This window comes from Puma concolor, chromosome E4 (genome assembly GCF_028749965.1).
Source record: "Puma concolor isolate L17-30 chromosome E4, mPumCon1.1.hap2, whole genome shotgun sequence".
NCBI lineage: Eukaryota > Metazoa > Chordata > Mammalia > Carnivora > Felidae > Puma > Puma concolor.
The window spans coordinates 32,206,551-32,233,280 of record NC_141683.1 but is presented as its reverse complement, the minus strand read 5'-3'; the positions used below and the strand labels follow the sequence as shown (position 1 = coordinate 32,233,280).

The 26,730-nt window shown below is 37.2% G+C and overlaps 1 protein-coding gene, 1 long non-coding RNA gene and 1 other non-coding gene across 7 annotated transcripts in view; all 3 read left to right on the top strand.

The window, feature by feature from the left end:
• The window catches only part of PTPRC (protein tyrosine phosphatase receptor type C), a 125,655-nt gene that overhangs the window by 55,010 nt on the left and 43,915 nt on the right, over positions 1 to 26,730 (top strand). For 2 of the 5 annotated variants that reach the window (XM_086693307.1, XM_025921099.2), the window contains exons 3-11: positions 2,457 to 2,483; positions 6,143 to 6,340; positions 8,820 to 8,954; positions 11,732 to 11,875; positions 12,603 to 12,659; positions 14,091 to 14,117; positions 16,102 to 16,320; positions 18,315 to 18,443; positions 19,785 to 19,925. In XM_086693307.1, coding sequence (XP_086549433.1) covers positions 2,457 to 2,483; positions 6,143 to 6,340; positions 8,820 to 8,954; positions 11,732 to 11,875; positions 12,603 to 12,659; positions 14,091 to 14,117; positions 16,102 to 16,320; positions 18,315 to 18,443; positions 19,785 to 19,925 — 1,077 coding nt within the window. The remainder of the gene's footprint in view (positions 1 to 2,456; positions 2,484 to 6,142; positions 6,341 to 8,819; positions 8,955 to 11,731; positions 11,876 to 12,602; positions 12,660 to 14,090; positions 14,118 to 16,101; positions 16,321 to 18,314; positions 18,444 to 19,784; positions 19,926 to 26,730) is intronic. The other 3 variants (XM_086693309.1, XM_086693308.1, XM_086693311.1) reach the window with 3 other exon arrangements.
• Positions 19,434 to 19,597, top strand: LOC112857956 (U1 spliceosomal RNA). The gene has a single exon (XR_003223362.1). It is a non-coding gene; the product is annotated as a U1 spliceosomal RNA (small nuclear RNA).
• Positions 22,604 to 26,050, top strand: LOC147572559 (uncharacterized). The gene is made up of 2 exons (XR_015245814.1): positions 22,604 to 23,677; positions 23,967 to 26,050. It is a non-coding gene; the product is annotated as an uncharacterized LOC147572559 (long non-coding RNA).

Below are 26,730 nucleotides of genomic sequence, written 5' to 3'. Positions count from 1 at the left end.
GTGTTTATACACTCGAACTAACTCGAATATTTTGAATGTGGCAATATGCTAAATTCTTTACAATTATCATGACAGTTATTTCTTCTTTCACTTAAAACACAAGAGCTGTTAATCCCTCCTCTAGTAATGTTTTTTATTTTACCTATTGCTTCTTTTGCAAATTGACACAATTCTAAGAACTTAATTTAGAAGGAAATAAAAATAAATGAGAAGAGAGAGAAAGCTACTAACAGGAAAATAAAAATAATATTAAGAAATCAAAACATGATTTTATATGGGATAGAAAGATAAAAGCTGATTAAACAAGAGGAGGGACAAAAATCCAAATCATGTACATTAAAAACAATACTTAAGTATGAATGATTAAGAAAAAGTAGAGAACTATAATGAGAAAATAAGAAAATATTTGATGCAGTATATGTTTTAATAATATATATTTTAATAATTACATATTTATATATACTACATACAATATAATATAAAATACAAAAATACTATTTATATCAAGGAATAAACCAGAGAATGTCACTGAAGAAACTGGGTCCTACCCATCTGATGGCCCTTCTGAGGGGAGACAAGTTTTTCAGATCAGTTTATCCTCAAAAAATAAAATCTCAAAGCAGGAAGCTGTCTTAAATATTAACCAACCCTTTCTTTTATCTGATTCTTGATTCTTTTTCACATCAGTTGACTGTCATTTGGGAAAGGATTTTATGATCTTTTTCACGGTCATTTACTAAGAGTGAAACATGTCTCACTCACTGCAGACTGAATCTAGTTCCCATCATGGCAATAAAACCGACCTTTCCAACATTCCCACAAGCTCAGGTGATAAATCTCATTTTATTTGATTTCATTAATTTCCTTGAAACACCCTTTATTGGTAACTCTTGTTGACTTCATTTTCCCTCCTACATAGAAGATTAGGTCACCTAATCTTAGGCCCTCTCCTTGAATGCTTACTCAACTTCAGAATTCTATCCCGAATGCTCCTTTTGTATAACTGGGGGACCTCCTTCACCGTCAGAGCTACAATACCCATGTATATGCTGATCCAAAGCCTCAACTCAGAGAGATATCCTGAGCTGCCAACCTCCACCTCCAAATATTACTAAACATTTTTACATAGAAGTTTCAAGAATATCAAATTTTCCTGTCTCTTCTGCTTTTCTTCTTTAGCTTAGTGAAAGCTTCCACAATCTACCTACTACAATTGCCTAGTATGTTAAACTATCAACCTGAATGCTTTCCGTATTACTCATTCTCTGCCTTTCTTACTTCTAACGATTTACAAAGTCTTGATGACTACTTCCAAAGTGTTTCACAGATTTTTTTCTTGCTTTTTTTTTTTTTTGGTACCATTTTCCTCATGTAGAACATCATCTTTTTCATACGCTTTTATTTTAGTCTCCTGATGTTCCTGTCCCCAACTTTGCCTTCTGATAATCTATTTTCCATTTTACAATAAGGTCAATCGAAAATTGAAATGCTTCTTCAATAGTTCTCCCCTTAAACACCTTCTTCTGATGGCTGTCTAAAGCCTGTAGGACGAATCTCAACTTCTTATTCCTCTAGGACTGAGCTAGCTGTCCATAATCCTTTAGGTCACACCTTAAATGTATCCAAGAAACCCTCTCTGTCACCTTCTCTACCAGTTGGACACCAACCCAGGAACTCTAAATTGGGTGATCCCTCTATAAGCTTTTTCTTTTTAATTTTTAAAAATTTATTTGAGAGACAGTGAGTGCAAGTCGTGGAGAGGGGCAGAGGGAGAGACAGAGAGAATCTTAAGTAGGCTCCATGCTCAGTGCAGACCCCGATGTTGGGCTCAATCCCAGGATCCTGGAATCATGACCTGAGCTGAAATCAGAAGTCGAATGCTTAACTGACTGACTAAGCCACCCAGGTGCCCCAATCCAAACTGTGCTGCTACAGCACATTCTATCTCATTGGTCATTACACTGTAAGACTCTTTCTTTCTTTCTTTTCTTTCTTTTTTTTTGGGGGGGGGGGGTCTGTATCTTACACTGAACTGAGCTCCTTGGGGGCAGGAAATGTCTCTACCTTGGTCATATTATATCGCTAGTATGTGGCATATAGCACACAGTAGGCACTCAATAAATAATCATTATCTAAATAAATGAATGCATATGGGGAAAAAGTCCAAAGTCTTTTATAGGCTTGAGATTAATTCTAATAGCTCTCCTTTATTCTATTACTTTTTTTATTTTACCTGAGAAGTCAAAAACTAATACCATAGTTTTAACATACTTGGACATTGTAAACATGACCTTAAGAGAAGGAATGTAGTTTCAGTGGTAAAAGGTACTGAAAATTGCCCCTCTGTGAATGTTAACTAACACAGAGATGATGTATATATGGAAATTTAACTTATATTTACATATGTATTATGAAATTTGAAGTTTTCTAATAGATGTTTGTTTTCCTTTTTTCAGGAGAAGACAATACTCTTTCCAGTCCTGGTAAGAATTAATATTTTCATTTTACTTATTTTATTATTTTGTTACGAAGTTTATATATTTAATGTTGATAGAGTTTTCTATTATTGTCTAGTAAAATCATTTTACAAGGACAAGTGTTATAATTATGAATTATTTCTTGAATTGTGAAAATGTTTTTGACACTTTCTTGTTCTTAATATTCCTGCTTATACCATATAAATTTTGTTAACTACTTGAATATATTATTGTGTATAAGTTATAGCTTTTCTTAAACTTGACAATAAATTGCATAGCAGGATTCCAATCTCTTTTTAAATTTTAACATTGCAAATAATTCAAGTTAGGTCGCAAAACTTTATAGTCAAAAATTGGTTAAAGAATTATCTGAGAAATTAGAATTCTAAACATATTATATATGTATATATACAAATACATATATGTATATACATATATATAAAAGAAAAGCTTTGAGAGTAGTAAGATATTTTATAATAATCATGTTCAAATTCTATTGTCACAATGGAATTAATAGTCTTAATGAGTATTCTAATCCTGAGACCAATTAAATTTAAACAATGAAAATGTTAAAAATAAATTCATACATATTATATGCAAAAATAAGAGAGAAACGTACATTTCATGTGGTTAAAAATAAGTTATATCACTTAAATGTTAGTGTTATGTAAAAGGTATTACTGATTTCCTGATTCATTATACAGTTGAAGTATGCATTGAGAAGGTAAGTAAAGCCACTAAGACAATTCTGACTTAATCATTTTAATGCACAGTTCTAGTTAGGTACATTCAAAATGTTCTGCAAATTGAGTTATTAAAGGAATTATTTTTGTAAATAAATGAAAATTCATTCCAAACTATGGAAACAAGGAAGCATGTGAATGCTAACAAAATGCTTTTGAATCTGCATAAGAAGCACATCCTCTTATTTTTTAAAACATGTAATATTGGAATTTTACGGTTGGATAGTATGGTAGAGAAGCTTTATAAATACATGAAAGTCATTAAGGTATAGCAACTGTGATTGGTTTATGCCAACTACTCTCATGCATTTTAGCATTTCCACCTTTTACAAATGAGTAAGTTCATTCCAACCATATAAACTGGTTATTGTTGCGGGAGGGGATTGGGAATGGGGTAGAATAGGGGATGAATGTTTAAAATGCTAGATGACTTACCACCTTCTTGAGAGAGTTTCCATTATCCTTGCACTGTTATAAAATGATGGATGACACATCCAAATGATGACATCAGGTAAGTCAAAATAGTGACCCCAAATGCTAATGAGAATGGCTTCCTGCAAATATCAACAAGAATGTGATCAGTGGAAACCAGTAGTATCTCCAAAGTGAAGAAGAAGGCCAATGTAGAATTGGCAATTGGAGCATTTTTTCTCATCCTGAATTAAAGTCTTATTTATTGAACCAGGGGGTGTGCAGTGAGCTTAAGATGTGTGCAAGAATATTAAGGCTTCTACGTAGGAGGGTAGTTTTCTGAATACCGTTTTTTCATAGACCTTGGACTGAATTTACTTGATGATATATAATCTTTAGGAATGCTACTCTTCAACAAAGCATAACACTATTATGCGAGGTATTTGGAGTGGTTTTCCTTCTAGTCTTTTTGTAATTCAAATGTAAAAGATAAGTGGGAGTGGGTGATAAAGGGAAAATGTCACATTTCTCTCAGAGCACAGGGGATCATTGGAATCCTGCCAAAACCAAAGATAGGTTAACCTAAAAACAACAAACTAATAATTGTTCACGTCTATAATGATGGAAGTATATTAATGTTATTGCACATAATTTTAAGCTCCCTCCCCCTCTCCCTTTCATCTTCTCAATCTCTGTCCCTATCTTTCTTCTTCCTGTCTTTGCCTCCACCCTTGTCCCTTCTTTTATTCAACAAAGAGCAGGTGAGAGAATAAGTCAAGTAGGATTTAGGATTTTACACTGAAGACAGGAAGGGGTGACTTGCCTATCACTTTGCTAGATATGTTGACGTGTATCTCGGGTAGAGGTTTGTTAGTAAATATGTTGCTTTGTGTGTTATTAGGTTATGAAATTCTAGAGATTGAAAATTTTCGTTGGAAAATAACAACTGTAACAAATGTACTGAAATTACTTTGGATTTCAGTAACCACAGAAGAGTTCTACATTATTTTATGTTCTTGTCATTGGGGCAGTTCAATAAGGCTTGGATGTATTTTATTTGTATTTAGTAAACACTGATTTCATTTTACCTTCAGCAATAATGAATGAAGCTAGGACTTCTCTGTGCCCTTTCTACTTCCATTTTCTTAATTCCCCATTCAGTAATCTTTTAATTTCAGTTCTTAAATCTTATCACTTCTAATCTTTTCCAGTTTCTCCCATTCTAGTTCCCCTCCCATTTTCTCTTACTCACTCTTGTTGAACTGAATTGTTAAAGTACTTGGGTGCTATCATTTGTTGTTGTTGTTAATTAAACACTGAAAAACATAACATTTGACTATTCGTAGAAATGAATATATGTTAAACATAGAAAATCCAGAAAAAAAAACCCCACATCTTTATAACCTCAATATCCAGAGATCACAATGTGTTGGTTTTTTATTTTTTTTAACAATTTTGGTGTATTTCTCCCCATTCTTCTATAAAGAAATACACCTTCTGAGTAAGAGAACACAAAAAATTTAAGGCCTTTAATACACAGTGCTAATGTGCCCTGCAGAAGCTTTTATCAGTTGTACGCCTCTATCAGCTACGGGTTCCCTAATTCAGCACTACGTGTCACACTGTTATTTTTTCTTCTGAAGTGAATTGAAACCATGGAAAATGTTGTTGCAATATCTCAAATTGTGTTTCTTATATTATCACAAAGTTGAAACCATCTTGTAGATTTGGGCATTGTGTATCTGTTTGAGAATTTTGTTTCTCTGTCTTTTGTCCAATCTTTGCTTTGTTTTTGATTTGCTAAAAAGTAATCAGTGCAGGGGTGCCTGGTTGGCTCAGTCAGTAAAGCCTGCAACTCTTGATCTCGGGGTTGTAAGTTCAAGCCTCACTCACGTTGGGTACAGAGATCACTTAAAAATAAAATTGTAAAAAAAAAAATCAGTGTGTACCTAGAACTTTTATTTTTCATTTTTTGTTTTCCTAGAAACACTAGTCCTCTTAATTCCCTTTAAACTTTATCTTTCTCTAGTGCTCATTGATAAGTCTTTTTCTTTTCTTTTCTTTTTTTTTTTTTTTATAATTTCTGTTAATTGATTTTCTTTATGTGTGTGCTCCGTCCTTCTGAACCCAACTGCTTTGGACAGTTAAGAAACCAGCAATCCAAAGGGAAGAAGGCAGGGAATAGCTGCTTTCAACTTTATTTCCCCATTTATATCTTTAGCCACTATATCTAAGTCTATATACCTCTGTATGCATCTATCTATCTATCTATCTATCTATCTATCTATCTATGTGTATATATGTATATGTATTTGGTAAAATATACATACTACCACACGCCGTATATCATCTCTGTATGTTGTGTGTGCATTTACACACATATGTGTATATATATTTATATACACACTGTAATGGACTGGGGAGTTAGTTAACTCAGATGAGTATATGTTGCAGGATATGATTCATGTATTTATTTTGTTTTCCTTTTTCCATCTCCCATGAATACAATAGGACTGAACTCAACAGAAAAGCCCAGTGTTCTGGCTCCAAGCGACCCCTTACCTGCCCGCACCACTGCATTCTCACTTACAAGCATCTCTGAAAGAGAATATAACTCCTCAGAGACCACGCCTACTCTTAGTCCAGACAATCCTTCAACTGAAGACTTCCTGAACTCTTTGGATAATGCTAATACTCTTAATGTGACAGGTCGGCACAGAGGTGTTAATTAACTGAAATGAGTTTAGGAGAACTTGTCTTCCTTTTTGAATCTGAAAGTTATCAGAACTGTTTTTCTTTAAAATACGTGTGCAGTTTCTACAAATGTGGTTTTATTCAAGCATGTAAAGTGTAGAACATCCAGGCGTTCATGCAATTTTGACTGACCAAAGTAGTGAAGGCAAGTTGTTGAGGAGCTGATGGACAGGGAGGGAGGGAAGCCCCAGCAAGTAAGGCTGGTGGGGAGGAGGAGGGGAGTTTCTCCAGTAGCCACTGAACTGCATGTGCTGTGTCATCGCCACTGTTCTGCTCACTTGGGTTTTCTGCAGTGCCAGCCGGGTTAGAAATCAGTATTTCAGCGCTTTGTCAGTGTTGCCCTCCCTGGCTGTAATTCCAAAGTAGGATTTTTCTTTGTTGAACTCCACAATCTCAATACCAGAAATTACTGGAGATAAACAATTTATTTTTGAAAAACCACACCGAGGATCAATAATCCAGCTTTGCTGTTTGAATTTCCTCCAGGGATATTGGCATTAAAAAAATTAATCAAGGTTGTGGGTCTTAGGGCGGAATTGAAGGGAATGTGGCCACATTCATAACAGTGATGTGGGAGGTATTTTTTACCAGTGAAGACCACTGATGCTTTTCAGAATCCCAATAAATCTGTGGTTTGCTCATTCTATATTTGATGTTAGGTCTGCCAGTGTATTTGGCACATAAATCCACCATCATGAGGGTTGTTCATGCCTTTTCTGAAATAATGTGCTATGTTGTCATTTTCTGAGGCAAACAGGTTTATAGACATTAGAGACTAAGCTACTTGCTTAACAGTGGCATTAATCTTAGTTTGAAAAACAAGTATGTTCAACACTGTCTCAGAAGTTTGGTGGAGGGGTACATTGTCGTGTTTTGAATACCATATTGATGAAGTTTATTGGCCATAATAAGCAGTTAATTAAATGATAAATGCCTCCTTATGTTGATTACAGAACTGTAAATTCAATCTTTCCTCCATTTTCTCCTTCCACCTTAGCAGAGTAGTGGCTAGGATCTATCTAAACATTGCAGGCATTTGAATTCATTGCCCAAAATTTTAACAAAAAGAATGTGAGGATGAGGGTGTTAATGGTTAGGTAGAACATTCCAGGGTAAACTTTTTTACTGACTGAGTGATGTCACACAGTTTTCTATTTTAAAGTTTTCACATTTAGCTTCATGTACACAAACACACACACACATAATATTCTCTATGAAGCAAAATGTGAAGAGAAAATGTTTAAAATGGAAAAGATTGGAAATAAGGATGAATAATAGTAAAATACTAACTTGATGGTGAAATTAGCTTGGAAGGTTTCTTACACTTTCAAATAAAATAAGACATTTGATCTCCCTACAAAATAACTTTGCTCTCCGGTGATATTTCAATTCTCTACTGGGATAAAATCGTATGTGTTATTTAATTTATGTTCGCAATTGATTCGTATTGTGGAATACAATCCAATTTTCCTGCTTACCGATATACATAGGTAAAAAAAAATCCCTTAATCCATGCTTCTAACAGTATAATATTTTCAAGTGTTTTCAAAATTGTTCAAAAATCATTATAATAAGTATCTGTTTGCATAACATTAAATTTAATTATGTGATATTATTTTTACAAAAATATTTTATGCAGTTGCAAAATATCAATATAGAAGTATATATAAAGTACATACTTTATGCATATATATATATATATATATATATATATATATATATATAAAGAATTTACACACATACACATTGAAAATACTATTTTCCCAAATCCTGATCCTTAAAGATACCATACCATTTTATCCGTGGCGGTATATCCTCCAGACTCTAGACATGTGATTCTCTGAGAGAATGTGGGTGTGTGAGCAACTGTTTCCCCACATCTTTTCCAATACTAGATATTATTAATCTTTCAAAACTCTGCCAGTATGAGAGTTAAGATATTTTATTTTAACATCAAAAAATTTCATAGTGATGAGCACTTTTGCCTACACTCTTTAGCCATTGCGTATATTAGATGTCTGTTACATGTCTTGTCCATTTTTCTATTTTTTCTTTTTTTTTTTACGATTTGCATATTGTATACTGAGGGATTCTTTACTGATTCTGCCTAAGAAGAAACACCCCAACTTTCAGTTTGTAAAGTTGAAGGAGAATCCAAAAAGCTCACAGAGACTTGGAGGTTAAAAAAAAAAAAAAGCCACCTGGAAACCTGAGTCATCTATGACTTCAACAGGACCCCAGGAAGCCTCTGGGAATATGTAAATGAAGAACTCTGGTGCCACCTTCCTGCCAGGCGAACTTAGAGGCAGACACACATTTTAATAGATTGGGTCATTTCACGGTTTGGTAAACAAAGATGCTGATAACGTCCTAGTATTTAAATGTTTCATCTGCAGTAGGGAAATACTGAAACGATTTCACTTTCTTACCCTAGGAGTTACACAGCCGCCTACCTTCCCCACGCACGCAGACTCGCAGGCGCCCTCTGCCGGATCTGACACGCAGACACCTAGCAGCACTGCTACCCCTCCCGCACTCACCCCTGCTCCGGGGAAGAATGACACATCAGGTTTGCCGGGCTTTTAGATTTATGCAACTGTGGAGAGAGCCTGACAGCTGCCTGTGGTTAAGAGTGGTGTCAGGGAATCCAACCACTTGTTAAACGTATAGCACTCGCTAGTTGGTGAATTCGGTATTTCATACTTTCATGTTTATCCTTAGTTTATGAGGACACCTACCTAAGGTCCTTCTAGTACAGATGAAATAATAAAGAATGAGACCTCGCAGAATAAAGGAAAAACCTGTTCCAGAATAAATGGTTACTCAGGGTGTTCTATACGTTTCTTCATATTGGGGCAAGACCCACTGCACAGTGAAAACTTTCGCTAATAATAAAGAATAGTATGTATGAAATGTTACCAATAGACTTCCAACCAATAAACAAAATCCTGAAGAGTAGATGATTTCCATTTTCAGTGAAAGCCACTAAGAAATTGTAACCACAGTTTGTTTTTTTAAAAGAATGGGAAAAAGGAAATAGATGCTTCATTTCCCCCATCCAAACATTAAGATTCAGCTTAGCATCTCTGTATGTATATAAAACAAAGCAAAATACCCCCTCCTTTATCTTTCCAAATCAGGGTCTAAGTCACTTCATGTTGACTTTTTTTTTTTATCCTGAAAGACAAAAATCCACACAGACATATATAAAAATATGATGGCTTCAATGCCTGAAAATAAAAAGATATAAATGGGAAAGCCCATGGAGCAGGCACTAAAGTGGCCTTTCTTGGAACATGAATCAAATATGGAAGTCCAACATATCAAATAGAATAATTATGAGGTATTAAAAGTCTTCCGTTGGCACAAAAATCATTACAGGCAATGCACAAACTTAAAGTGACCTGGGAAAGAGTTGCCCTCCCTTCCCTGCCTTGTTCTGCCCACTCCAGCTACCACGAGAACTACAGTAAGACGATCTGGAACTTTTAGCAAAGCCACAGATTCAGAAGTTACAGATGGGAAGAAGCTGTAAAATAACTGAAGAGGACTGGCCTGTAGGGGCTGGTTGTTGCAAAAACCACTCTATGTGTCCTCATGAAGAAATTCTTCCTCTCACGGTGGCTAATTCCACTAATTAAAAACTGATTAGGATTCATTAACCTGATGAAAATTGTAAAAGCAGGGGCTTTAGAACATCATGAGGACAAGGGACTCTTAGGGGAGGCAAAGAGAACAAGCCTGTGAAAGAGAAGGAAAGAATGTGGAAGAAGGAGAAAGACAAACCCGCTGATTTAAAAAAAAAAAAAATTAATGTTTTTAAATTTTATTTGAGGTGGGGGAGGAGCAGAGACAGAGAGGGAGACCAGAATCCAGGATCCAGGCTCTGAGCTGTCAGCACAGAGCCTGACCTTGGGCTGAACTCAGGAACCCCAAGAGCACAACCTGAGCTGAAGTTGGACTATTGACGAACTGAGCCACCCAGGCGCCCCAAACCCACTGATTTTTAAAGCTCAGCAGAGGGTCATTTCTGAGTCTATTTTTTTTTAAGAAGAAAAATTAAACCTTCCTACCCTTCTCTGTGTTGTGTTGGAGACTTTCTCTGGGGATCCAGAACTGCAGAACTGATATTTATGTTATTCATTCTACTCTATGGTTTACTTACATGCAGGGGAGGTAGTGGCTTTTGAAGACTGAGCTGAGAACCTAAACTCAAATTTTTGGAAGATGCCTTTTCATTGCTAATGGCTGTAGATGTGAAGTTACGGACTGTGCTCGGTTTGTAATTGGACGATGCCTGCATGCTTGTCCTGAAACCGTTTCCGGAATGTGCATGCCTGTTTCATTCTTCCGAAACCCTGAGAATCTTACAAATGCAAGACTAATCTTGTATCATTGAACTGATGACCCCAGGGACCATGACAGGGAAATAACCAAACAAGCTCAAATAAAGGCTGGTTAGCATGTCCTTTGTTTTTGCCGCGACAACTACCGGAGTGCCAGTCCCCTAGTAGGCATCCAGTGAATACATACTTATTGCTTGTGTCGGAATTCTGGGTGTGATGTCTGCAGGAAGATGTAGCATGCCTTGGGTGCTTTGAAGCTTGGCAACAAGTCCTAACCAAATACGTCGTGCAGTTTCTTCAGCTACGACACCTAATTCTATACGTATTTGCTTAGGTTTGCTTGGAAAATAAGGAAATGGTGTCTGGATGATGCAGAAGTTCTTTGGTTCTAAACCAATTTGATTTTTTCCTGGCGAGGGCAATCAACATAGTGAAAGTAGAATTGTAACCTCCACCTGGAAAGGAAAACACCCTGAGCTCAGCAGCTGCAAAGGCAGAAGCCCATTCAGCTCTCATGTAAGAAAATTAGAGCTAGGCATCTGCACCCAGAAAGGCCTCCCCAGGGAGGTGCCCCCCAGGCAAGGTTTCCAGCACATGGCAGGTTGTGCTTCCTCTTCTTCCAACCTTCACACACCCTTTGCCACCCAGAGCTCCGCAAGCCAGCACCCCACTCTGTCGCTCGGGTGCATTTTCGCCATCACCTAAGGCATCCCTTGGTTGGAAAGCTTGGCCTCCCTGGCTTGTGCAAACCAGCTGTCTCCTCAGGTGCCAAATATTTTACAAGTGGTGCTCTGATTACAAAGCTGCCTAGGCGTTGAGTTGCACGATGTGAAACTTCTGCAGGCCTGGCTGGTTTTCATTCAGTTTTGCAGAACACAGACAGCTACGTGCTCAATCGTTGCTTGGCCTAAGCCTCGATGCTCTGTTTACACTGAATGTCTGGCCATTGCCCTTCTGTGGCGAAAATGGATGACCGTGATGATGGCCTTTCTGATTGCAGGTTTTCCAGGAGAGACGATTCCACCCAGCACCTTCCCTGCAGACACAGCTTTCACACCAGTAGCGACCCTCAGCCCCGCACTCAGCAGCTCTGCTGCCCTACCCTCACTCATCTCCAGCATCACCACCAAAGATAACTCCTCAGGTTTGCCCGCGGTGCCCTAGGGCTTTTGAGTTGTGGGTAATGAACTGGAAATTTGAGACTTGAATGCAGTTCTTTTACGTATTTCATACCAAATATTATTTGCAGCGACGTTTCACATACTGGTATCAAATGAGCCAAAATAAACTTGCCAGTAAGCTTTGTTTCTGGGCGTGCTTCGTTTTGTTACTCACATCATGAAAGTTCAGGATATAGCTCTGGGGTCCAATCCAGTCCGGTTAACTTTCTGGCTGACTTTAGCACAAGCTACTAATAGTTTTTGTGTGATGCTTTTCCCTTCTGTAAAAATAGATATTGTAATATTCATTTTAGGGGATGGATGTGAGGACCAAATATGTAAAATGCCTGGGAAGCAGTGAGTATTTAAAAAGAATAAGTGGGATCCTTATTAGTAATTAAAATAAGGAAGTTATTGAAGGAGAAAGGAGTAGAGGAAGATCGCACATCAGGTAAGAATTACACCAAAGAAAGAACAGTTTCTCTCAACTTACTGAATGTCAAGCTCTAATTATTGGAACTATTGGTTATCTTAAAGGGCCATTGGTAGATAGATAAGGTTTTGGCTCACTTTCCTGTTTTGACAAGGAGCAAGTGTCAAGTCCAGTGATTCAGTTAGGAGAGAAAGAAAGTATCGTTGCTAAAGAGTTTTTCCCTTGCCCTTCATTATGACAAACTCACTAACTTTTATCCTCTGTTCATTTCCTTGCAGATCAGAGTCTTACGTCCACGCCACCCGCCACAAGCATTATGACTGCTTCCGAAACAGGTGACAATCTTACCCTCAGCCATGCAGTCATACTACTACCATGTACCTGGGATGTGCTCGTAGAAGGGTCTTCCATTTGCTCTCTCGGGGGGCACTTTTTTTGAGAAGTTCAATTGAGTATTCGAATGATGGGGACTGTGGAATGGCAGTTAGTCTTAAAACACATATTTTAGGGACGCCTGGGTGGCTCAGTCGGTTAAGCGTCTGACTTGGGCTCAGGTCATGATCTCACGGTCTGTGAGTTCGAGCCCCGCGTCGGGCTCTGTGCTGACAGCTCAGAGCCTGGAGCCTGTTTCAGATTCTGTGTCTCCCTCTCTCTCTGCCCCTCCCCTGTTCACACTCTGTCTCTCTCTGTCTCAAAAATAAATAAACGTTAAAAAAAATTAAAAAACAAAACAAAAAAAAACCCCACATATTTTAGCTGTGCAATAGCAGGGCATAATGTTACTGTGATATCTTTTCATATCATTATGACATCCCCCAAGGGTTGTGTGCTTTATGCAGAGGCATAGAAAAACGATCAAAAATACTATGACTTCTTTCTCTAAGAGTGGGCTTAGGTATTAGCATGAAAAAGAACAAGTCTATCCACGGGACTCCCCATTCCAAGTGGCGAATGGCAGAGGATTGAGTGCAGAGCTCCAGTCATGTGGCATGGACCATGCAAGCAAAGGAAAGAGATCTGAACGGACCCAGCAATTGGCGGTGGCAGTCAGTGGGCTGGCCATGGCAGAGCGGGCAAGCCCATGGTCCTCTCCCAAATTCTTCCAACTCAAAGACCGGGTTGGCAGGATCTCTTGGCACATTTCCACCCATTCTTCAGTTAAATGCAAATATGCTTCCCCCACGATGTGTTTCAATTTGTTGAAAGAGCCATTCACTACGCTGGATCCACTATAGGTGCAAAGAACTTACACAAGTTAAACCAGAGAGTGAAGCCGCCTTTGCCTATTTTCTGATTTTTTTTTTCAACAAACGTGTCAACTGAACTCTCTAGGGGTTATAATGATATAAATCTATTTTGAGAGTAATCAAGGGGAGGAGGACCTTTACATGTTTTTAGGTACGTGAATGGTTAGCCAAGTCACCACGCCATAATCAAATGTGTGCTGGAAAAAACCTCAACATTATTATTATTATTATTATTATCATTATTACCATCATGTTTATTGGGTTAAACTCATGAAAATGTCTTACAGAACTAGCTCATTAGTTTATAACATTTGAAGTTTTGAGATTAAAGCATTATACCAAGCACTGTGTTGTACATTGCACAAAACCTTGTGTTCTATGTTAAAACTAACTCACAGACCTTCCAATTTATGAAGTTGAAAACATTGTAAACCTCCTCACCCCAAACGACCATAGAGAGCAGAGATGTTGTAAATGAAATTTTAATAATTTGCTTTCTCTCTTTTTTTTCTATTACAGTTCCTACTACACCTAAGCAATCATGTGGTAAGTTATGTTAATTTGGAGGCAGCACATATCACTTTAGAATGGCATTTTCCTTGGGGCGCCTGGGTGGCGCAGTCGGTTAAGCGTCCGACTTCAGCCAGGTCACGGTCTCGCGGTCTGGGAGTTCGAGCCCCGCGTCAGGCTCTGGGCTGATGGCTCGGAGCCTGGAGCCTGTTTCGGATTCTGTGTCTCCCTCTCTCTCTGCCCCTCCCCCGTTCATGCTCTGTCTCTCTCTGTCGCAAAAATAAATAAATGTTGAAAAAAAAAAAAAAAGAATGGCATTTTCCTTATCTGCTTCTTCATTCCAACCCCCCGGAGCCACTAACAAGCTAGACTCACTGGTTCCCCTTTCCCCGCAATGGTTAGCTCCAAATCTTAAGAGCCTGTGTCCTTCAGAGGCAAGAAACTTTGATGTCATATTCAGACATAAGTTTTGAGCACCAGAATTAATAATTACTAGCTAAACAACTTTGGTGAAGCCACTGAACTTCAGATTGAGTGTGTGTGAAGTGGAAAATACCAAACTTGCTTTGGGGTGGCAGGAGTTAAGGATGCGTTGTAACAATAAATGTGAAATGTGGAGAATGTCTTCAAGGCTTATCAAGTAAAAGAATCTGTTTTTGTCTCTGTCTCTCTGTCCTTCTGTCTTGCCAGGGTTTGGCTCAAAGCAGATGTTTGAGAACAGCTTGTACAACCCTCTTTGCACGTTCCTACTCTCTTCCCGGTGAAAGTAGTCATTCGTGGTCAGGGCTTAACCCTCTGCACATTGCTGAATCTCACCACCGAAGTCTCTGCCTTCAGTAGCTGTCCATGCGTTATAATGTAAAGATCAGCCTTCATATGTTTGCTTAATTAATATGGTCTTTTATGATCATATTCCTCTTGTGTTATTGCCTCTTGACGCTCTTCACTTAACTAATATGAAACTACTTACAGTTTCCTAAACACATAATGTTTACATCATGCGTCCGTGTTCTCTCCTCCTCTTCCTCTCCACTTAGAATTCCTCTCTATCCTCATCCAGCACCCCTGTTCCCACCATCTATTTTTCTATGTCCTGCTCATATTTCCAAATACAAACTGAGTCACCCACCTCCTCTGAGAGCCTCTCCTATCCTTACACTCTGACTAGATTTCTCACTACTTTCCTCCCTTATTATTTTGTACACATTCTTATTTTAGGGGTTTGCTCGTCTGCAGCCACCCGTCTATGTCGGTCTCCACATTAGACTCTACATTTCTAAAAGCCGATGGTTTGTATTCTTAGTGCTTGGGGCAGTGTCTCAAACATAATAAGGGCTTAATAATGTTCATTGGGTTGAAAGTGAGGGACAAATTAGTATTTGTTGAAAAGATATTTTTTACCATTCAACAATGTTTTTTTAAAGAAAGAAGGGAATGCAACATAGCGCTAAGGAGAGGTACTTAGGAGGGTTCGTTATCAATAATTCTACCTAAGTAAAGGAATAATGAGGCCTGTGCCCCCTGAATTAATGTTCCACAAATTTGGAGAAACAGGTAATCAACAACTGCATTTTAGGAAGTAAGGGAAATGATAAAGCAAGAAGAAATTCATCAGATGTTTCATTCGTGTATCATTTCAACCAGTAATTCAAGCAAGTGTGCCCCTGCTAATGACAGGTTTTATGTAATGACTTGGGTTTATGGTGGTGTTCAAAATACACTGGCCTTTGCTGTCATAAAACATATAGTCGAGTTAGGGAGATAAGACATTAATCTATTAATCATCCAAGTATAAACTTAAAAGCTGAGGTCCTTGATAGGCAGTCGATGTAAAGGGAATTTTGAAAAAATAATCATGGACACACCTGATGTGTTTTTTCTTTTTTTTTTTTAATGTTTCTGGGGACATTTTGTTAGATATTTGATACTTTCGGAAATCTATGTTAAAGCGCTTGCATTTGATGTAAGCTTATTCTGAAAAATTTTTAAAAAGGGAATCCACATTTTTATTTTCTTTCAGATGAGAAATATAAAGTTATCAGTGTGAAATATCGTTATGACTATGGAAATAATTCATTTATAGCAAAACTAAATGTTAGCGATGATGTGAAGTGTGAAAATGCCATATGTAAAATGAATGAGATCCATAACCTACCAGCGTGTGAAAATAAGAATGTTACTATCAGTCACACTTCTTGTGATCCTCCAAATAAAATTATAGAATTGGACGTACCACCAGGTAAGTTTAAATTGGTTGCTATTTGTATATTTACAAAAGAATACAAATCCACGTGTTTTTCATTCTAGTGGGTGAAGGAATCTGTCTGGTAAATGAACAGGGGTGAGGGGAAAGATGTCAGCTGGACGCTAGTGGGCGAACCTTCTGCTCTTCTAACCCAGTGAAATTAGGAGTTCATAAGCCTTCTTTACCCCTTACTCCCTCCCTATACTCCTTTCACAGAGTGTTTCAAGTAGATTAGGTACGACTTATCCCACTGTGGATAAGTGATTACCTATAAGCTTTCTTCCCCCTCCGTACTTAGTTCAAGTCATTAAATATAGATGTGCACATATTTATTCTTCTACATACAAGTGTGTCTGGAGTACATTGGGGTAAACCCCAAAGTCAAGGATTTGATGTTTGTGGAAAGAACAAAACTACGTTCACACACAAAAAAAGAGAGTTATAATCATGTTAAGGTGATCAAGCCACTTCTGCCGGCTCACCTACTGCTGAGAAGGGGAAGGGGGTAAGGGTATCAAGCCCCCTACACCGAAGAATATAACAAAATGCATTTTGGAAAAGGGATTCAGGAACTGTGTACATTTGTCTACTCTTTCACATCACATAATAATTCAAGAACACATTTGAATAGGTTGAAGTTTGCTTCCGTATCTTGGCTATTGCAAATAATTCTGCTTTAAACATAGGGATGCATGTATCCCTTTGAATTAATGTTCTTGTACTGTTTGGGGAAATATCCATCTGGGAGATTGCTGGATTATAAAGTAGTTTTATCGTTAACTTTTTGAGGAAGGGTCATACTGTTTCCCACAATGTCTGCATCCCTACCAACAGTGCGTGAGGGGTCCTTTTTCTCCACCAACACCTGTTGTTTTTTGGGTTGTTGATTTTAGCCATTCTGATGGTGTGAGATGATAGCTCTTGTGGTTTTGATTCACATTTCCCTGATGATAAGTGATGATGAGCATCTTTTCATGTGTCTGTTGGCCATCTGCCTGTTTTCTTTGGACAAATGTCTGTTAAAGTGTTCTGCCCCTTTTTAAACTGGATTATTTGTGTTTGGGGTGTTGATTTGTATAAGTTCTCTATATATTTTGGATACTAACCCTTCATCAGATATGTCATTTGCAACGGCATGGATACAGCTAGAGGGCATAAAGTGAAATGAAACAGTTAAATACCATATGACTTCACTCACATGTGGAATTTGAGAAACAAAATGAACAAAGGGAAAAATAAGAGAAAGAGAGGGAGAGAACAAGAAACAGACTCTTAGCGATAAAGAACAAACTAAAGGCTAGCAGAGTGGAAGGGGATGGGGAGATGGGTTGAAGAGGTGGTTAGGGATTAAGGACTTCACTTGTGTTGAGCACGGGGTGATGTATGGAAGTGTCGAACTACTATATTATACACTTGAAACTAATATTACACTGTACGTTAACTAACTGGAATGAAAAGTTTAAAAAGTGGGCTAAATTTTGGTATTTTCGGAAAAATGTCATGTAACTTATTCATTTTCTCCAAATATTACTGAAATAAATTATCATTTAGAAACAGAAAATGACAATTTACAAAACGTATTCTCCAAGACAGGACCCCCATACTCTAATAATCATTTAATAAAAAAAATCACAGAGTAAATAAAAAAGTGGAAGATATAAGTAAGAACAAATGAAGTGAGTGTTTTAAAATGTGCAAAAAAATGCAATTTCATCTAGAAATTTGCTTGGGTCCCATTTTTCAAAGGTAAGATAAATTCTAAATAAAATGCTGCCAATTAAATGCTTTCCAAAATGTGTGATGTTAAAAAAAGAATAAGCTATATAATTGAGGCATGTTAAACCCCGAGTTATTGGAGTTTTTCAAAACTTTCAAAACTAAATGCTCTCAAAGACTATATCACGAATATAGTTTCAGAGACTTTAATTGAACACATGGCACACATTATGAATCATTAATCATCTGTTTCTATATCTTCTTTTTGACAGATCCTGAAAGTTTCTATTTGAAAACTTGTACAGAGCCAACAAAAGCAAATATTTCTATTTGTTTAAGACTGGAAAAAAAGGAAAACTTTACTTGTGATGAAAAAAAGATTACACACGTACTTAATTGTGGTAAGAATATAGCTTTGATTGGAATATTTTTATGGTAGAAAGTTGTTCTAGATATTATCTATTCTTTCTTTCCTTCCTTCCTTCCTTCCTTCCCTCCCTTCCTCTTGCTTTCCTTCCTTCTTTCTCTCCCTCTCTCTCTCCTCTTCCCCCCACTCTTCCCCTTCCTCTACCTTCCTTCACCCCCTTTTGGTCTATGGTTTTATGGAGTCAAAACATTGTATTGTCTATACCACTCAAATTCACAAAATAGACAAATACTTTCCCCCAAAATAATCTTTGAAATAGCAAAAGTCAATTAATTTATAAGAATTTTCTTGGCAACTGTTATACACAAGGCATTGTTGAAAAGGTTATCAGGGAAGGGTGCCATAGAAAACATATGACACACATACTGTTAGAATAAAAAGAAAAGCAAACGTAAGATCATGTGACTCAAGAGTTTATGTATGTGGTCAACCCTCCATTAACAAAATTCATGGACAATCTCAAGAACATTTACATGAAAGAAAAGTGGGAAAAACACAATCAGTGCCTCTAGGAATATGGGTTTGGGCTCATATGGGGGACAATAATTGAGATACTAGTTCTTTTTAATAATTAATGAATTAATGTTTTTTTCTTTTTATTTGAATTTGTTAAAGTAGAAACTCTCCCTTGATGTAAAGCCATTTGCTAAGCCGTATTTGGCAAGGCAAACAGACACACACACGCACACGCACACACTACACAAAGGATGAAGTGTGACACTGATTGCAATCATCATGTTGTAAAGAAGCTTCATAGCTACGATACAAGCGGTATGAGGAAAGCAAGAATAGATTTATAATGAAATGATGATAAAGTAATGGTGTACTTAAAATATCTATTAGGCAAAGGCTAACTCAGGTGGATTCTTAGTTTCTGAACAGAGAACTCATTCCATCAGTGAAATTAGAGACACTCTCAAATTCAGTTAGACTTTTTAATATTTTCTTTAAAATCGAGTGTGGTGTACTTATCTGGCAGGGGAGATACCACGATCATGAAGGTGGTTTTCCCAGGGTGAGTTTTATCCATTGCACTCCAGATGCACTGACCCCTGCGTCTTCCTCAAATGTGGGTAACTCGAATGCATAATTTGTGGTAGTGGGGGACTGAGTTTGCGCTTTCCTCTGGAAAAAAAAATTGAGTGTGGCAAAATCATGCATTATTATAGTAGTTTTTAGTATCTTTTACTTATTTCCTATTTGCTAAAGTTTTCAATCTAATAGATATTTATTACAGATATGAAATCTAAAGAGAGAGTTAAATATGATTATTGTATTCGTACATGTACTGATACATGATACTTATTTCTTTCAGCTAACTTTTCTTCATCTAATAAGACCGAAACTTATTTGGAACCCCTTTCACCTAAACAAAATTATTCCTGTAATTTAAAAGTATTGTATGGTGCCAATGTGTTTTTGAACAAAAATGAAACCTTTGAAACAGATGTTGGAAGTGAGTATATCACTTACATGTACATGTAAAATTTCTTCTTATGTTCTTACAATTCTTTGAGAATCAAAGAAAACGATGTTGTAGATTTGGAGAAAGGGTTTCAGAAAATGGATATGTATCAATTTTTAAAGTAGAATTTCAAAAATGGATGATAGAAGATCCAAACCTTTGACAAGTTTTTTGTTTGTTTGTTTGTTTGGTTGGTTGTTTTGTTTTTTTAAACTGCAAATTCTAGGCCATCATGAGCTTATGGTGGACACAAAACTGAGGTACATGAAATGGTTTCTTCACTTACTTCCCATTTCTTCCTGCAGCCATGTTCCTTTCTTGGTGCGTCCTGCACCCTCTGCCCCTCTAGCAAACCCTGCCTTTGATAGAAGTGGGCACATGGCTATGAAAACACAGTGGCACATCTAAGGATTGGTGGCGATATGATAATTAGTGTTACTAAAATGCAAGCAATGTAAATAATAACAAGACTATAATAGCTAATGACAATTAGAAAGATCCATTTTGGAAAATAATAGCTTTTGGGAGATGGGGGGCGGGGGCGGAAAGGAAGTGAAAAGTCCTAAAATTCCACTCTTATTCAGTGGAAGGAGGGAGATTCCAGTCTAGAGTCTGCTAGGAAAAGTATGTTAATTATGTGTATGACAATTTATGAGTAACCACCAAAGAAAGAAGGGCAGAGAGAGGAGGAATGCAAGGCAGTACAGCCACTTTGGAAGATGTTTTGGTGGTTTCGACAGAACGAAACATACTCTTACCTTACAATCTAGCCATCACACTCCTTGGTACTTACTCAAATACTTATGTCAAATACTTACTTGGTACTTATGTCCACACAAAAACCTGCACAGGCATGTTTATGGCACCTTTATTCATAATTTTTCCCAAACTTGGAGGCAACCAAGATGTCCTTCAGTAGGTGGGTGGACAGTACAACCAGACAACTGGAATATTATTGAGCACTAAAAAGAAATGAGCTATCAAGCCATGAAAAGACACGAAGGAACTTTAAATGCTAATTACTAAGTGAAAGGAAGACAATCTGGAAAAGCTACATACTGTATGCGTCCAACTATATGATATTCTGAAAAAGCCAAACTATGGAAGAAGTTAAAAGATCAGTGGCTGCCAGGACGAGGTGGGGAGGGTGAAATAAATAGAGCACAGAGGATCTGGGGGACAATAAAAACACTCTGTATGGCACCATAATTATGGCTACATGTCATAAGATACGTTTTCTCAAACCTGTAGAATACATGACATAAAGAGTGAGCCCTAAGATGAACTATAGACTCTAGCAGATAATGATGTGTCAGTGTAGGTTCATCACTTGTAAACCCTGGTGGGGGACGCTGGTAATGAGGGTGCTATGCATGGGCAAAGGCAGGGGAATATGAGAAATCTCTCTACCTTCCCCTCAATTTTGCTGTGAACCTAAAAATGCTCTAAAGAAGTAAGTCTTTAATAATCATAATCATAATCATAAATCATGAAATAAGATTTATCCCAATAATGTAAGAATCCGTCAACCTTAGAAAATAGCAATTAAACCATTTTACATACCATTTACTTCAGGAAAGGGGGAATTTTTGCAAGACCATTGCAACAGAAGTTACATTCTTTTTTTTGTTTAATGTTTATTTATTTTTGAGAGAGAGACAGAGACAGGGCATGAGCGGGGGTGGGGGGGCACAGAAAGACAGGGAGACACAGAATCTGAAACAGGCTCCAGACTCTGAGCTGTCAGCACAGAGCCCGACACGGGGCTTGAACCCACGAACCGTGAGATCATGACATGAACCGAAGTTGGACGCTCAAAACAGCTGAGCCACCCAGGTGCCTCAAGAAGCTACATTCTTAAAAACAAGACAAAAGACTTTGTTAATTCACCTACTACATGACCCACCCACTTAAAGTATATAATTCAGTGTTTTTTTAAATATATTAAGAGTTGTGCAATCATCATCAGAATCAACTTTAGAACATTTTCGTCACACCAAAAAGAAACCCCATATCTATTAGCAGGCTGTTCTCATTTCTCTCCTGCTTTCCACACCTACGCAGTTACCAATCAACTTTCTGCTTCAATGGATTTTCCTATTCTGGATATTTCATATAAATGGAATTGTATAATATACTGTCTTTAGTGACTGGCTTCTTTCACTTAGCATAATGTTTTCAGGGTGCTTCCATGTTGCAAAATGTATCAATGTTTCAGTTTATTTTTTTTATTGCCTGATAATAGTCCATCGTATGGATATACCTTATTTTGTTTGTTCATCCGTTGATTAGTTTTTTCCACTTTTTTGGCCATTATGAATAATGCTGCTATGAACATTCATTTACGAGTTTTGTGTATACATATGTTTTCATTACTCTTGTGTTCATACCTAGGATTAGAATGTGGGGATCATGTTTTGCATTTTGAAGAACAGCCAATCTGTTTTCCAAACTGGCTGCATCATTTTGTTTGTTTGTTTGTTTATAGTAATATGAAATTGATTGTCAAATTGGTTTCCATACAACACCCAGTGCTCCTCCCAACAGGTGCCCTCCTCCATGCCCATCATCCACCCTTCCTTCCCTCCCACCCCCCATCAACCCTCAGTTTCTTCTCAGTTTTTAAGAGGCTCTTGTGGTTTGGCTCCCTCCCTCTCTAACTGTTTTTTTTTTCCCCTTCCCCTCCCCCATGGTCTTGTGTTAAGTTTCTCAGGATCCACATAAGAGTGGAAACATATGGTATCTGTCTTTCTCTGTATGACTTATTTCACTTAGCATAACACTCTCCAGTTCCATCCACGTTGCTACAAAAGGCCACATTTCATTCTTTCTCATTGCCACGTAGTACTCCATTGTGTATATAAACCACAATTTCTTTATCCATTCATCAGTTGATGGTCATTTAGGCTCTTTCCATAATTTGGCTATTGTTGAAAGTGCTGCTATAAACATTGGGGTACAAGTGCCCCTATGCATCAGCAATCCTGTATCCCTTGGGTAAATTCTTAGCAGTACTATGGCTGGGTCATAGGGTAGCTCTATTTTTAATTTTTTGAGGAAACTCCACACTGTTTTCCAGAGCGGCTACACCAGTTTGCATTCCCACCAGCAGCACAAGAGGGTTTCCATTTCTCCACACCCTCGCCAGCATCCATAGTCTCCTGATTTGTTCATTTTAGCCACTCTGGCGTGAGGTGGTATCTCAGTGTGGTTTTGGTTTGTATTTCCCTCAAAGTGGTTGCATCACTTTACATTCCCCGTACAGAATGCATGGGGTTCTAACTTACTACATCTTCACCAACACTTGTTATTGTCTGTGTTTTTTATTATAGTCATCTCAATGCGTGTGAAGCAGTACCTCATTGTGATTTGGATGATGACTAATAATTTTGAGCATGGCTTTCAGGTGTTTATTGGCCATTTGTATATCTTTTATCTATTCAAAGCCTTTGCCCACTTAGAAAAATCTTTATTGAGTTAGAAGAGTTTTTTTATATATTCTAGACCCAAGTGTCTTGTCAGATATATCATTTGCAAATATCTTTTTCCATCCTGTGAATTGTCATTTTACTTTGTTGATAACTTTTGAAATTGATAATACTTTAATTTTGATGAAGTCAAACTTACCAATTTTTACTCCTTTGCTTATGCTTTTGGTGTCACATTAAAAACCCATTGCCATGGGGCGCCTGGGTGGCTCAGTCGGTTAAGCGTCCGACTTCAGCTCAGGTCACGATCTCATGGTCCGTGAGTTCGAGCCCCGCATCGGGCTCTGGGCTGATGGCTCAGAGCCTGGAGCCTGCTTCCGATTCTGTGTCTCCCTCTCTCTCTGCCCCTCCCCCGTTCATGCTCTGTCTCTCTCTGTCTCAAAAATAAATAAACATTAAAAAAAAATTATAAAAAAAAAACCCATTGCCAAATCCAAAGCCATAAAGAATTATTCCTATGTTCTCTTCTAATAATTTGATAATTTTCTCTACTAAATTTTACATTATCGATCCATTTTGAGTTAATATTTGTATATGATGTGAGGTCAGAGTTTGATTTAATTCTTTTGATGCAGTCATTCTCTTGTTCTAGCACCATTTTCTAGAAAGACCATCTTTTCCCCAGTGAAAAGTCTTGCCACCATCGTCAAAAATTAATCATAATAAGGAGCTTATTTCTGGCCTCTCAGCTCTATTCTGTTGATCTACATACCTATTTTTATGCTAGGATCACTGTTGGTTACTGCTGCTTGATAGGTTTTGAAATCAGAAAGTATGATTCCTTCAACTTTGTTCTTCAAAATTATTTTGAGTATTCAACTTTCCATGGAATTCCATATGAATTTTAGGATCAACTTGTCAATTTCTACAAAGAAGCCTAACTGGATTTTTTTTTTTTTTAAAGAGAGAGAGAAAGAGCACATGACTGGGGAAGTGGCGTGGAGGAGAGATAGAGAGACTTAAGCAGGCTCCACACTCAGCATGGAGCCTGATGCAGGCCCCACATCCCTGGGATAGTGACCTGAGCTAAAATCAAGAGTTGGATACTCAAACGACAGAGCCACCCAGGCTGAAGCCAGTTAGGATTCTGATAGGGGTTGCAATGAACCTGTAAAAATCACTTTGGGGAGTAATATCATCTCAACAATGTTAGCCTTCCAGTCCATGAATACGGGATGTCTTCCCATTTATTTGTTTTCCTTAATTTATTAAACAAATTTTTTTTTGTAGTTTTTAGTCAACAAGTTTTGTACTTCTTTTATTAAATTTATTTTCAGTTTTAAATTTATTCCCGATTCTATGGTAGTATTTTCTTAATTTCATTTTCAGATTGGTTATTGCCAGTATACAGGCATACAATTAATTCTCTGTATTGATCTTGTAGTCAGCCACATTACTGAACTTGTTTGTTAATGACAATCTTATAGAATTTTTGATAGAACATACTAAAGTTATTCTAAATTTCATATGGAAGGAGTTAGCTAAGGACTAAGGGAACTGCCTAAAACTGCCTTCCAAAAACCCTCCAAAACAAAATCACAAGAAGAAAAATAAAATTACATTAAAACTATGTCCCCAGCATACCCAGAAAAATTTAATACTTTTTGAATATTAAGTACTAAAATCTTTGCAATTCTTATAAATCAATGTAACAAAATAGAAATCCTAGGGGTGGAAATACATATATTTTTGTAAAAGTATAAAGGCAATTCAGTGGGGGAAAGGCTATTTTTTTTTCAATAAATGATCCAGGTATCCCTATAGAAGAAAAGATGAACATTCAGTCTTTACCTCTCAATAAAAATAAAAATTAACTCAGTGATTTACAGGCCTAAACACTGAGATTAGAACTATAAAATGTCTAGACATTAGAAAGTCTTTGCTACTTTGGTGTAGGAAAAGGTTTCTTAAGACACATAAAACAAGAATTTTGTAAATTTAAAAATTAGACTTCATCAAAATTGACTGTTCTCTTCAAATAAAGCCATTAAGGAAATAAAAAAAAAAATCAAGCCAAACATTAAGGAAAATATCCACAATTAATTTTCAACAAAAGAAGTTTCTCCAGAATGTATCGGGAACTCTCCCAAATACAAAAATAAGAAATCAAGTAACCAAATTAAAAATAGGCAAATATTTTGAACATTTGCTTCAAAAAAGAAGATATGCAAATGGTCAATAAGCATATATAAAGATGCTCAATGTCATTAGCCAACCAGGAAATGAAAATTTAAACAACTATGAGTGGCACCTGGGTGGTTCTGTAGGTTAAGTGTCTGTCTTTGGCTCAGGTCATGATCTCCAGCTTGTGAGTTCGAGCCCCCCCCGCACGTCGGGCTCTTGTGCTGACAGCTGGGAGCCTGGAGCTTGCTTCTGATTCTGTGTCTCTGTCTCTCTCTGCCCCTCCCCTGCTCACACTCTGTCTCTCTCTCTCAAAAATAAATAAACATTAAAAAAAATTAAACAAACAACTATGAGAGGATGATGACATTACACACCCGCTAAAATGGCTAACGTCAAAATAACCAACAATACTATTTGTGAATGTAAAGTAATAACTCAGAAACTTTACTCTAAGTATTTATCAAAGAGAAAAAAAAAAAAAAAACAACAACATCTCTACAGAAAGACTCCTACACAAAGATTCATAGCAGATTCACTCCTAGTAGCCAAAAGTCTGGCAACAGTCCCAATGTCCCATCAACACTTAAACGAATAGATAAAATGTGGTGGATCCTTACAATGGAATACTACTCATGAAGTAAAAGAACTAACTACTGACACATGCAACAACATAATTGAATATCTAGAACATTATATTGAGTGCAGTATGATAGACATACAAAAGTACTATTTGATTTTATCTATGTGAAGTGGATGAAGAAACAAATTGAATCTATAGTAACAGAGAAAAGTTCAGAGGGGGCTTGGGGTTGGGCAAAGAGGCTGAGTTGCCTGGGAAGTGACACAGAAGAAATTTGGGGGGATGATAGAGATGTTCTAGAGCTTGATTGTGGTGGTGGTTATGTAGACGCATATGCTTGTCAGAAGTCATAATTTTACCTCAAATTGGTGTGTTTTAATGTAAATTACACCTCATAAATTGATTTAAGCATTTATTACGTTCTTCATCTCAAGTTGGAAGTTTCCAAATAATGACAGTTAAGTTTATCAGTACTACCAATGACAGATTTTCAGCACAGTGAAATCTAGGAATTCCAAGGTAGATGAACAATAATACTATATCTGAGAGGAAGAGGATATTCGCAGATATTTTAGGTCAGTGGAATACTTGGGCTCCATAGTGC